At 33.7% G+C, this 13,900-nt stretch overlaps 1 protein-coding gene across 1 annotated transcript in view; it reads left to right on the forward strand.

Moving 5' to 3' along the window:
• The window catches only part of LOC130241176 (dedicator of cytokinesis protein 2), a 298,239-nt gene that overhangs the window by 28,201 nt on the left and 256,138 nt on the right, over positions 1-13,900 (forward strand). The window contains exons 19-22 of the mRNA XM_056472897.1: positions 3,703-3,800; positions 3,955-4,044; positions 5,902-6,002; positions 6,331-6,465. Of these exons, the coding sequence (XP_056328872.1) occupies positions 3,703-3,800; positions 3,955-4,044; positions 5,902-6,002; positions 6,331-6,465 (424 nt within the window). The remainder of the gene's footprint in view (positions 1-3,702; positions 3,801-3,954; positions 4,045-5,901; positions 6,003-6,330; positions 6,466-13,900) is intronic.

The following is a 13,900-nucleotide window of genomic DNA, read 5'->3' on the forward strand; positions in this document are numbered from 1 at the left end:
GAGGGAGAGATTGTCACTAGTGGGCGGGGTTTTCCCCCTCTGATGACATGTACAAAGGGAGAATGTCAATCAAAGTGTTCCTGCAGACTGTTTTGATCAAGTCTGATTATAACAAATACAATTAAAACATTTTGACCATTAGAGGCTGGATATATTCACACACTGCTGTGTTTAAACCCCTTATAAACATGATTTTTGAATGATAGATCCACTTAAAACAAGATAAATAATCTGCCAATGGAATAAGCAAGGTTTGTGGCAGAGATTCAACAAGATACTGGAAATATTCCTCAGAGATTTTGCTCCATATTGACATGATAGCATCACGCAGTTGCTGCAGATTCGTCCGCTGCACATCCATGATGCAAATCTCCCGTTCCTCCACATCCCAAAAGTGTTCTATTGGATTGAGCTCTGGTGACTGTGGAGGCCAATTGAGTACAGTGAACTCATTGACATGGTCAGCAACAATACTCAGGTAGGCTGTGGCGTTGAGATGATGCTCAATTGGTACAAATGGGCCCAAAGTGTGTCAAGAAAATATCCCCCACACCATTACACCACCAGCAGCCTGAACCATTGATACAAGGCAGGATGGATCCATGCTTTCATGTTGTTGACGCCAAATTCTGACCCGACCATTTAAATGTGGCAGCAGAAATGGAGACTCATCAGACCAGGCAACATTTCTCCAATCTTCTATTGTCCAGTTTTGGTGAGCCTGTGTGAATTGTAGCCTCAGTTTCCTGTTCTTAGCTGACAGGAGTGGCACTCTGTGTGGTCTTCTGCTGCTGTAGACCATCCGCCTCAAGGTTGGACGTGTTGTGTGTTCAGACATGCTTTTCTGCAGACCTCGGTTGTAACGAGTGCTTATTTGAGTTACTGTTGCCTTTCTATCAGCTGGAACCAGTCTGGCCATTCTCCTCTGACTTCTGACCTCAACAAGGCATTTGCGCCCACAGAACTGCCGCTCACTGGATATTTTCTCTTGTTCAGGCCATTCTCTGTAAACCCTAGAGATGTGCGTGAAAGATCAGCAGTTTCTGAAATACTCAGACCAGCCCGTTTGGTAGCAACAACCATGCCACGTTCAAAGTCACTTAAATCCTCTTTCTTCCCCATTCTGATGCTCAGTTTGAACTGCAGCAGATCGTCTTGACCATGTCTACATGCCTAAATACATTGAGTTGCTGCCATGTGATTAGCTGATTAGAAATTTGCGTTAACAAGCAGTTGAACAGGTGTACCTAATAAAGTGGCCGGTGAGTGTAGTTTTAACTTTGAAATATGCTTATTTAGATTACTCCATTGGCAAATTATTTTGCTTGTTTTAATGAAAAACACCTAATTTTGACTCATTATTTCTGAAAACAACACAATGTTCTTTGCTTGTCTAGAAAATGCTTTTTGATATAGGATTTTTTGATGTTTGGACTAGGAACAAGACAAGAAAGAAAAACATTTGTTTTCCATGCGGCTTATTTAAACAGGCAAAATGAAACAGCACTCACAGTCCATTTCATTTCTGTAATGTCATGTATTTCCAAGTGAAAAGGGATGTTCAGTGAGGGGAAAAGGCAGGGATTTATACGTCAGTGGAAAGTGTTTCTACATGAAAAATAAGAGGTTTCGATGGCATCGGCTGAGGAGGAAAGTGATTTCGGAGGCACAGCAGGTTATTGCTTTCTGATGAAAGATGCCAGACAAAGCATTTGTTATGTTCAAAATAAGACAAGGGAAAAGTAAACATGTTCAATTGAAATATTTATGTTTCAGCTATGTGAAGCTTCACATATATATATATACAGTTGAAGTCAGAATTATTAGCCCCCTTGTATATTTTGTCCCTCAATTTCTGTTTAACGCAAAGAAGATTTCTTCAACACATTTCTAAACTTAATAGTCATGATGACAGCACATAATATTAGACTAGATATTCTTCAAGACACTAGTATTCAGCTTTAAGTGACATTTAAAGGCTTAACTAGGGTAATTAGGGTAAAGTTAGGGTAATTAGGCAAGTCATTGTATAACAGTGGTTTGTTCAGGAGACAATCCAAAACTAATTAAGGGGTGCTTAAGAGGGCTAATAATATTGACCTTAAAATGGGTTTAAAACAATTAAAAACTGCTTTCATTCTAGCTGAAATAAAACAAATGAGACTTTCTCCAGAAGAAAAAATATTAGAGGAAATACTGTGAAAAATTCCTGAATCTGTTAAATATCATTTGGGAAATATTTGATAAAAGACTGAAAAATTCACAGGAGGGCGAATAATTCTGACTTCAACTGTGTGTAAATATATATATATATATGTGTAAATATATATATATATAAATGTGTTGCATGGGTGTTGGTGACACGGTGGCTCAGTGGTTTAGCACTGTCCGCTTCACAGCAAGAGGGTCGCCTGTTTGAGCCCCGGCTGGGACAGTTGGTATATCTGTGTGGAGTGTTCTCCCCGTGTTGGCGTGGGTTTCCTGCGGTTCCTCCAGTTTCCCACACAGTCCAAACACATGCACTATAGGGGAATTGATTAACTAAATTGGCCGTAGTGTATGAGTGTGTGTGTGTGTGAATGAGTGTGTATGGGTATTTCCTAGTCCTGGGTTGCGGCTGGAAGTTGCGTAAAACAAATGCTTGAATAGTTGTTGGTTCATTCCGCTGTGGCGACCCCAGATTAATAAAGGGACTAAGCCAAAGGAAAATGAATGAATGATTGAATGTATGGGTGTTTCTCAATAATGGGTTGCAGCTGGAAGGGCATCCACCGCATAAAACATATGCCAATAACTGGCGGTTCATTCCGCTCTGGCGACTCTTGATAAATCAGCGACTAAGCCAAAGGAAAGTGTGTGAGTGAGTGTCACTTTTGGTAAAAGACTTTTTTTTTTTGTTAAAGGACACACAGACGCAGGTTTGCTCTAACAGCTGTTCCTGTGAAAGCCTGTTAATCACACTAATGAATGTTGCTGAAACTTCCATCACAGCTCTCACACTAACACACACACACACACACACACACACACACACACACACACACACTCACCGCTAAACATGTGACAATCAAACTGAATAAAGGCGACCTATTATGCAAAAATCACTTTTATTAGGGGTTTAACCCCAGGTGTGTCAGCAGTGTGTGAATATAAGCAGCTTCTAATAGTAAACATGTATTAATTCCATTTGTTATCATCAGACTTGATATAAACAGTCTGCGGAAGCACTTTGATTGACATTCTCCCTTTATACGTGTCATCAGAGGGGGAAAGCCCCGCCCACTAGTGATCATCTCTCCCTCATTAGCATAAACAGCCCTGAGTGAGAAGCCTGTCCGTTAGCCGATAAGAGTGTTTGAGCTGCTGAAGATAATGTCAGCATAGACTAAGAGGATTATAGATGTGGAGTTTTAGATGAAGCACAAATGAACTCTCCACAGACTAATTCATTCGGAGAATTAGTGCTGTCAAACAGGCACTTGTAGCTCCGCCCTCTTCTGAAAAGAGCACAATCTCATATGAATTTAAAGCGACAGTCACCAAAACGCCACAATTAGGATACAAGTGTATATGAAAGGGTCCGTTTCAGAGAGCTGGAGAATATTATCTGTGTGCTATTTAGAGCTGAAACTTCACTAACACACACTAGGGACATCAGAGATTTATTTGACATTTTAATGCATCTCTCTGTGTGTCTGTCAGTGGGTTTGTTGGGTCTGCTGAAGTGGAGAACTCATCCTGAGATGCTGAAAAAAAACCTGCAGGAGCTCAAACTCATCGATGGAGAAGAAGTGGTGAAGGTGTGTAGCACTGAAATACACTAGAAGTGTACTTCAGCATGCGTGTTTGTTAATGTGTGTGTGCGTGTGTGTGTGTGTGTGTGTGTGTGTGTGTGTGTGTGTGTGTGTGTGCGTGTGTGTGTGTGTGTGTGTGTGTGTGTGTGTGTGTGTGTAGTTCCTGCAGGACACACTGGATGCCCTGTTCAACATCATGATGGAACATTCTCAGACTGACGACTATGATATTTTGGTGTTTGACGCTCTGGTACGCAGCATCACACATAAACACACACATTTACACCTCTAAATGAAGATTCAGTGGACTAATTATTTTGGTTTCCTAAATTAGTTTTTTTAATTTAAATATTTTTATTGCTCATTTTTACTGAGCAGTATGGTTTGGTACAGTTCAATATGAATATAAATATAGGCCTCTTTTCGTAATAATTTCGAATATCAGTTGTTAGTATTGTCTTTCATTTATTATAGCAATTTCTGATGAGATTTTTAGCACTTTATGTAGCTAGGATAAATATTTATATTTATTATATAATTGAAAAATTAAGATTTTATTTTGTTTAATTTAATTGTATTTTATTTATAGATATTTTTTACATATATATGTTTTTAATTAAATATTTTATTTTATTTATACATATTTTTTACATATATGCTTTTAATTAAATATTTTATTTTATTTATAAATGTTTTTTACATATTAAATATTTAGATATTTTATGCTTTTCATATGTTTAAAAAAACATTTTAAGCAGTTTCTGATGACATTTTTAGCAATTTATGTAACTAGAAGAAATATTTATTATATAATTTCAAAATTAAATTAAGATTTTATTTAGTTTAATTTAATTTGAATGTTTTATTTTATTTATTTTTTATTATATATGTATTTGTATATATATATATATATATATATATATATATATATATATATATATATATATTTTTTTTTTACATATATGCTTTTTAATTTATTTAAATTTATATTAATATTATGTATGTATTTATTTTATATATGCTTTTTATGTAAAAAAACAAACATTTTTAGCAATAGGCTATATGCACACAGACTTTTCATTTTCAATCAGGCACCCCAAGCGCTTCCAGTGAACTGTCTTTCAATTACAAAGTTGTCACGTTTAAGATCTGATTTCTCTAAAAATCAGCGATCTTCACTGCCTCTTAAATATGCGATATGAAGTGGGTCTCTGATTGGACAAGAAGCACTGCATTAAATTCCATTTCCCCCCGCCATGTCTTTAAAATAGGACAGTTTATTTTACCTCAGTATATTCAATGGAATTTCTGCCTGTTGCTACTGACAGCACTAGCGGTTACAACAGTCTTTCATCTTGTTTTAGGCTTGAACAGCTAAATGAATGCTGAAGTCTATTTAACTGAATGTATTGTAATTACATTACAACATCGATGCTGTAAAAACAACCTTGTGAAATTGAAAACTCTTTAAAGCTCTAGCTGTGCATAGAGCTCATTTCTGATGACATTTTTAGCACTTTATATAGCTAGAAGTAATATTAATATTTATTATATAACTTCAAAATTAAATTAAGATTTTATTTAGTTTAATTTAATTGCATTAATTTAGAGTCCGTCACTAAAACGCCACAATTAGGATCAAAGCCTAAAAGGATCAATTCCAGAGAGTTATAAATGTTATTTGTGTGGTAATTTGAGCTAAAACTTCACATACACACTCTATAAATAATACATCTATAAAATAATGCATCTGTCTTAGATATTTATTTTATAATTTATTTATTATATAATTAAAAAATTTAATTACTGTTTCATTTATTCATTTTCTTTTTGGCTTAGTCCCTTTATTAATCTGGGGTCACCACAGTGGAATGAACCGCCTAAATTATTTTATTTTATTTTATTTAATTTTATTTAATTTTATTTAATTTTATTTTGTTTTATTTTATTTTATTTTATTCAATTTAATTTTTCGCAAGTGTTTTTGTGGTCATCTAATGTGTACAAGTTTTTACATGGCCTCCTGTAATAGGTACTTCTGTTTTTTTTGTCATCTGCGTGACAATCACTGTTATATTTCCAATGTGTTTTTCTCTCTTTCTTTCAGATTTATATCATCGGTTTAATCGCTGACAGAAAGTTCCAGCATTTTAACACAGTTTTGGAGGCTTATATCAAACAACACTTCAGTGCCACACTGGCTTACAAGTGAGTCAAACTCTTCTGAACACTAGAGGGCAGTGTGTGTGTGTGTTTCATTCTTAAAGATACTTACAGAGCTTCGTGTGTGTATATGTATATATATGTGTATATGTATATATATATATATTTTGGTTTATGTAAATTGTTTGTTTGGCAAGTTAATTATTAATATAACCCCTCATCTGTCACCACTACTTTCTGAGTTTACACTTGAAATGCATATTATATTACATTATGTTATATTTTATTGTATTATATTGTAATTTTTTATGTATTTATTAAAAGGCAAAATATTAATTTCAATAATGCAAAGTAAATTTAATGTGTGCTGTAGGAAGCTGATGTCTGTGTTGAAGACGTATCTGGACGTGTCGAGTCGCGGCGAGGCCTGTGAACCAATCCTGAGGACACTTAAAGCCCTGGAGTACATCTTCAAATTCATCGTCCGCTCCAGAATGCTCTACTCACAGTATGTCTGACTGGGGAATTTTATTTTATTTTATTTTATTTTATTTTATTTTATTTTATTTTATTTTATTTTATTTTATTTTATTTTATAATTTTTTTATATTTAATAACAACAACAACAACAATAATAATAATAATAATAATAATAATAATAATAATAATTTATATGTAAATGAATTGTTTTTTTAATTTATATTAAGAAATAATTTATTTAATTTTAATTATTTTATTATTTTTTTATTTAATAACAACAACAACAATAATAATAATAATAATAATAATAATTATTATTATTATTATAATATTTTATGTGTAATTAAATTGTTTATTTAAATTATATTAAGAAATAATTCATTTAATTTTAATTTAATTAATTTATGTAAGAAAAAAATATTAATATATAATACACACACATATATATATATATATATATACAATATTTATATAAATGAATATTAAATATAATCTTGTTATTATTATTTATTAAATATAATTTCTTTCTTTCTTTTTTAATTTTAAAATAATTTATTTTGTTAATGCAAATAATATTCCTTAAGCATTTTTAAGAGCGCCAAATAGCACAGAGAATATCGTGAAAGAGTTGTTGTGTCCGTCTGAATGTTCGCTCATCTGAACGTGAGCAGAAAACAAAACCAAACTCAAGAAAATGACCGTCCAGCAGCTCGGGGCAGAGATTTTCAAGCGATGTTGTCGTTTTCTAGGGATTTTGACAGAGTTGCATGTCCTCTGGCTGCTCTGTGTGCGGCGTTTTGTCCAGGAGTGTAACAGCCTCATTAAGGACCCCTGTGTGTGTGTGTGTGTGTGTGTGTGTGTGTGTGTGTGTGTGTGTGTGTGTGTGTGTGTGTGTGTGTGATTTATGAATCTGCCTGTAGGGCCCCTGGATGCCGTCATTGAGCGCAGAAACACACACTGTGGCTGATGCTCATTTCTCTGACCGTTTCACATTAGCTGTGTTTCCATCAAAGATGCGAATAAAATGTAAACACGGAATACACACAGATGAAGTCAGAATTATTCGCCCTCCTGTGAGTTTTATTTTTAATTTTTTCCAATATTTCCCAAATGATGTTGAACAGATTCAGGAATTTTTCACAGTATTTCTGATAATATTTTTTCTTCTGGAGAAAGTCTTATTTTATTTTATTTCGGCTAGAATAAAAGCAGTTTTTAATTGTTTTAAAGCCATTTTAAGCTCAATATTATTAGCCCCCTTAAGCAATATTAGTTTTGGATTGTCTCCAGAACAAACCACTGTTATACAATGACTTGCCTAATTACCCTAACTTTACCCTAATTAACCTAGTTAAGCCATTAAATGTCACTTTAAGCTGAATACTAGTGTCTTGAAGACTATCTAGTCTAATATTATGTGCTGTCATCATGACAAACACTGTTCACGTTATTATACTGCATTTCTCAGCAGTTTCTTACTGTGAAAACAGCAGATTGTTAAGATTTAATTAATGTTAGTTTTAATGTTATTGATAAATGCGCATACTTCACAGATTTCATTAAATCATTTTCCTTCTGCTTACTCCCTGGTTTACCACAGCGGAATGAACCGCCATTTACTTGACAGATTTATGTATTTTTAAGTTTAGGTGGTTTGTGTAATGTTTTATTCATTCATTCAATTTTATGTCGGCTTCGTCCCTTTATTAATCTGGGGTCGCCACAGCGGAATGAACCGCCAACTTATCCAGCATTTGTTTTACGCAGCGGATGCCCTTCAAGCCGCAACCCATCACTGGGAAACATCCACACACACTCATTCACACTCATACACTACGAACAATTTAGCCTTCCCAATTCCCCTATAGCGCATGTGTTTGGACTGTGGGGGAAACCGGAGCACCCGGAGGGAACCCACGCGAACACAGGGAGAACATGCAAACTCCACACAGAAACACCAACTGACCCAGTAATTGGATCTTTATAGATTTTTCAACTAATTATAATATCTTTTCTCAATAGGTTGATTTAGAGGTTTTTGCAAAAAAAGCACATGTGGATTTAGCTGGTTTTGACACAAAAGAAACTCGACCTTGTTAAAAACCAAAGAATCGTCCAAAGTGACCTTTAAAAAAAAAAGTTATTTTATTTACTAGATCAGAATCAGAAAGAGCTTTATTGCCAGGTATGTTCACACATACGAGGAATTTGTTTTGGTGACAGAGCTTCTACAGTGCAACAGGATAACAGAGACAGGACAAAAAACAGATCATAAATATATTTAAAAAAATAGAAGTAAGTAGTGAATGCAAATATGCAAATTGACAAGTGTATGTACGTGTTTATTACTATATACAACGTTATATGAGCAGCTGTTATGTGCAAATTGGCATGTAAAGTGTGTTGTTAAATAAGTCTATATGTGTATAAAAGTGTATAGCAAGTAGTGATGTTGGTTCCACAATTATTATCATCAAGTGTTCATGAGATGGATTGCCTGAGGGAAGAAACTGTTTCTGTGTCGGGCTGTTCTGGTGCGCAGTGCTCTGTAGCGTCGACCAGAAGGTAACAGTTCAAAGAGGCAGTGTGCTGGGTGTGAGGGGTCCAGAGGGATTTTGGCAGCTCTTCTGCTCGCTCTGGATAAGTACAGTTCTTGGGGAGTAGGAAGGGTTGTACCAGTGATTCGCTCAGCAGTCCGAACTATTCGACGTAGTCTTTGGAGGTCGTATTTAGTAGCTGAGCTAAACCACACAGTTATTGATGTGCAGATGACTGATTCAATGATGGAGGTGTAGAACTGTTTTAGATAATAACCTTATTTAATTATCTATTAAATGAAACTTCTGAACCTAATCATAAGAGACTGATAGACAATGCTCATTTATAAAAAAGGAGGTCTGATAGATTTAGAGTAGTGGCGTAATAGTGCTAGTGCTAATGTTTTTTGTTGCTAAACTATATAAAAAGGGTCCTTATGAAACTGAAAATAGTCACATCAATCTTGTGGAAGTGTGTGTGATCGTTCAGTGTATATTAGAGGAGAGTCTCTCAGCGGGAGTGTGTTTGCAGTGTTTTGATGCCCGGCAGGAGGCGCATCGCTCTGATAATGCAGTTTAATGGAAAACTCCACTGCTCTGCGCTGTTAAAATAACTCTCTGATACATCCAGATTAAAACACAGACGTTTGATACGCTTTTCTGCATGTGTGTGTGTGTGAACGGCTGGGCTAGACACACACACACACACACACACTCTCTGCACAGTGAATCGACGCATTATATTTAATATCTGAATAGGGGGAATGCATGGGAAAGTTACCCAAAATAGTTCATGAAGGATTTATTATTTTGTTATTTTGCTGGTGTGTGTGTGTGTGTGTGTGTGTGTGTGTGTGTGTGTGTGTGTGTGTGTTTATGTTTATGAATGTTATGTGTGTGAGGTGTGTCTTTAGTGTGTGAGTGCGTGTGTTTGTGTATGTGCTTGTCTCTGTGTTTGCGTATGTGCGTATTTTAAAGTGTTTGTATATGTGACAGTGTGAGCAAATGTGTGTGTGTGTGTGTGTGTGTCTGTGTGTTTCTGTGTGTGTTCATGCATGTGTGTTTATTGTCTGTTTGTTCGTGCATTCGTGCTGTATGTATACATGTGTGTTTGTGTGCAGGCTTGTGTGTTTGTTTGTGTTTTTGTATATGTATGTTTGCTTGTGTGGGTTATTATGTATGTGAGTGTGTGTGTGTGTGTGTGTTTGTGTACGGTATGTGTGTCTTGTGTGTAAGTGTGCTCATTTCTGTGCATGTGTCTGTGTGTGCATGCAATTGTGTGTGTGTGTGTGTGTATGTACAAATGTGTTTGCATGTGTGTGCATGTGCAGTTGTGTGTTTGTGTGTGAATGTATGTGTGTGCATGTGCAGTTGTGTATGTGTGTGTGTGTTGGGCCCAGGGCAACATGAATGCCTTCATCAGAGCTCCTACAGTGTGTATTTGCTGGTGTGTTTATGGCGTTTGATGAATATATAATGTCTCTGCTGAGTTTTATTCCTGATCAGAGCTGATTTGAAGGGATTTTGTTGAGGATGAATCGTGTGTTTTTCTGGGAAGGTTTACAGATTCCAGGAAAGTGTGTCTGAGGAGGGCTCGTTTACAGAACAGGCAGAATGTTTTATGCATGTTCAGGCTGTTCATTTACACAAGCGCAATGTTTTGAGGGCCTGACAACACAGTGGATTGAAGATGGGTTTCAGAGTGCATGTTATTGAAAATAATGCTGTTATCATGTCTGTGGAAACGACACAAGGTACGGCTGCTGGAAATGCTTGAAAATGATTGAATTTGATTGTTTTTAACATTTGGGAAATGCTTAGATTTTGGATATTGTGCGTGGAGCTGCTTTCATAATAACTTATTACTATTTAAATGAAAAAATAATAATGAAATAAAAAGTAAATCAAATAAATAAGAAAATAAATAAACATAAAATAAAATAAAAACTAAAGATAATATAAATAAATAAAAAAATTAAATGAAAATGATAATAATTTATTACTATTTAAATAAAAAATTAAATAAAATAGTAAATAAAATAAAATAAATACAAAAAAAGTAAAATAAAAAAGAAGATAAATAAAAACAATAAATGTATGTATGTATGTATGTATTTAAATAATACAATAAAATGAAAATGTAATTGTGTTGCTTTCATAATAATTTATTACTGTTTAAATAAAAGATACAATAAAATAAAACAAAATACAATAAAAAATAATTAAAGTAAATATAATTAAATTAAATAATAAAAATATAAAAAAGTGAAATTTTTTTTTTACTTAACTTAAAATATTTTTCCTTAAAATATGATCAAAATAATTAAATAAAAATAAATAAAAAGCATATGTGATTTTGTTGCTCTCACAATAATTTGTTATTATTTAAATATAAAAATGAATTCTAAAATAAAATAAGTACAAAATAAAATATCATAAAAATAAAGATAAATAAAAATAATAAATTTAATTATATATATATATATATATATATATATATATATTAGTAAATAGATTTTAGATTTATATATATATATATATATATATATATATATATATATATATATATATATATATATATATATATATACATACATACATACATACATACATACATACATACATACATACATACATACATGCATGCATACAATAAAATGAAAATGATATTGTGTTGCTCTCATAATAATTTTTGCTATTAAAATTAAATAAAAATACAATAACTCACAATAAAAATAATTAAATCAAAAAATGTAAATATAATTAAAATAAATAAATAATAAAATAAAATATAAATAAAACTGTGAAATTTATTTTTTAAACTATTAGCTAAAATACAACAAAATAAAATAATGAAATGAAATGTGATTTTTACTTTCATAATATTTATTACTAATTAAATAAAAAGCTAAATAAAAAAATACAACAAAACACAATATTAAAAATTATAATTAAAATATAATTAAATAAATAAATTAAATATAAATAAATAAAAAGTGAAATAAAATAAAATAAATAAATAAAATTCTTGTGCTTTTTTCATAAAATGCATTGTGTATGTAGCCTGTAGCATGTAGAATGATCTGCCTGCCTTTTATTTATCTAAGCTACAGTATTTGCTTAAACAGTGGAATATTACCACTGAAATATGAGTGAACAATCAAACAGATATAATTTAAGCTGAACGATGGCACAATTTATTGTGTGTAAACTACATTTAACAGAGTAAATGGCATTAGTTTAAGGTTGGGCTTTAGGCCAAACATGCCAGCAAAAGTCTCCATTTTTGCTTCACTTTGTTCTAAATCGAGTGATTTTGAGGTTGAGTTGTGCTATTTTGCATTCATGGGTTGAGATTTATTTAATTGTAATAAAACTGCAGCTGTTTTTGCACATTGAGTCAAATTGAAAAGCATCCCATACCCACATACAGCAGTGTGACTCCAAAATGTAGTTTCATTTTACAGGAAAGCTTTAGAAATGATATAAAACAGTGATGCTTAAAGTGCTTCAATGATAAGTATAAGTTTCCACCATGTAAACAAAATTTGAATATTGTTATTCAATGCAAGGGGTCTTCTTTTCCTGCTGAACAGAGGTATAATACCGTGTTTTTGTATAATTTCCACCCTGCTCTTGTTGAGGTTGAAGCGTGTCAGTTTGCATGCATATATTTCTTGGTATGTTGACTAATTCCACAAAATGCACATCTACTTGTCTCGATGTCATTGTTTATGCATACGTATATTATATGGTTTGTCTATATAGCGCTGTGTGTTTGTTAAAGAGTGTGTGTTTGTGTGTGTGTGTGGTCAGAGGTGAAGTATTAACTGTAGCTCTCATGTGGATTAGAGAAACAATGCTCCAGTAATCACGTCTGTTCTCAGCGGTGCCACGGTAAATACTGTGGTGTGTTACCGCATAATCTCCACCTCAGAAACCCCACGGACTGTAACATTACTCCTGACACACACACAATATATCTCTTTCATTCATTTATTCATTCATTCATTTTTCTGTCGGCTTAGTCCCTTTATTCATCAGGGGTCGCCACCGCGGAATGAACCGCCAACTATTTCAGCATATGTTTTACACAGCGGATGCCCTTTCAGCTGCAACTCGATACTGTGAAACACCCATACACTCTCACCTTCACACACACACACTATTGCCAGTTTAGTTCATGAATTCCTCTAGAGCGCATGTGTTTGGACTGTGGGGGGAAACCGGAGCACCCGGAGGAAACCCACACCAACACAGGGAGAACATGCAAACTCCAATATATCACTTTTAACTCTTAAAAATGTTCAGAAAGGTCGCTTTTTACAACTCCTTAAGGTTAAAAGTTGTCAGAAGAAAGATCAAGGTCTCATAATGCCATTCAGAAGCATAAATAAACAGGGACAAATAAAAACATGAACCACAAAATACTGAAAACTGCTAATTTAGGGATATTTTTGGAGTGTAACTGGACTCCTGACGTTGTCCTGATGCAGCAGTACAGCGTCAGGCCATTAAATCTCTCCTCCGGCTCCTGCACTAATACACTTTTAATCTCTGCTGCTCATGGAGAGACTTTTGCGTTGCTCAAACCTCCTGTATATTATGAATATTGTCGGCTCTTTGACTAATTGCTTTTGTTGCTCACTCCGGATAAAAGCGTCTGCTAAATGCACGGATGTAAATGTGATTGGTGACCTTTACACCTGATAATAGCTTTTAGAAATGTGCGTGTGTTGCTAGAAAAACTACCATTTGAGAGTTTCTTTTATTATGCATTATATTAGCAGGGGAATGAATTAAGGTTATTGCATCAATCAAATGCATCTTCGGACAGTTTTCTTCATGCACATTGTATGCAAATTAATATTTATAAAAATTAAAACAGCAAATGGACATTTCAGAACTGATGTGTTAGTGTCTTTA

Source organism: Danio aesculapii, chromosome 14 (genome assembly GCF_903798145.1).
Source record: "Danio aesculapii chromosome 14, fDanAes4.1, whole genome shotgun sequence".
In the NCBI taxonomy this organism is placed as follows: domain Eukaryota; kingdom Metazoa; phylum Chordata; class Actinopteri; order Cypriniformes; family Danionidae; genus Danio; species Danio aesculapii.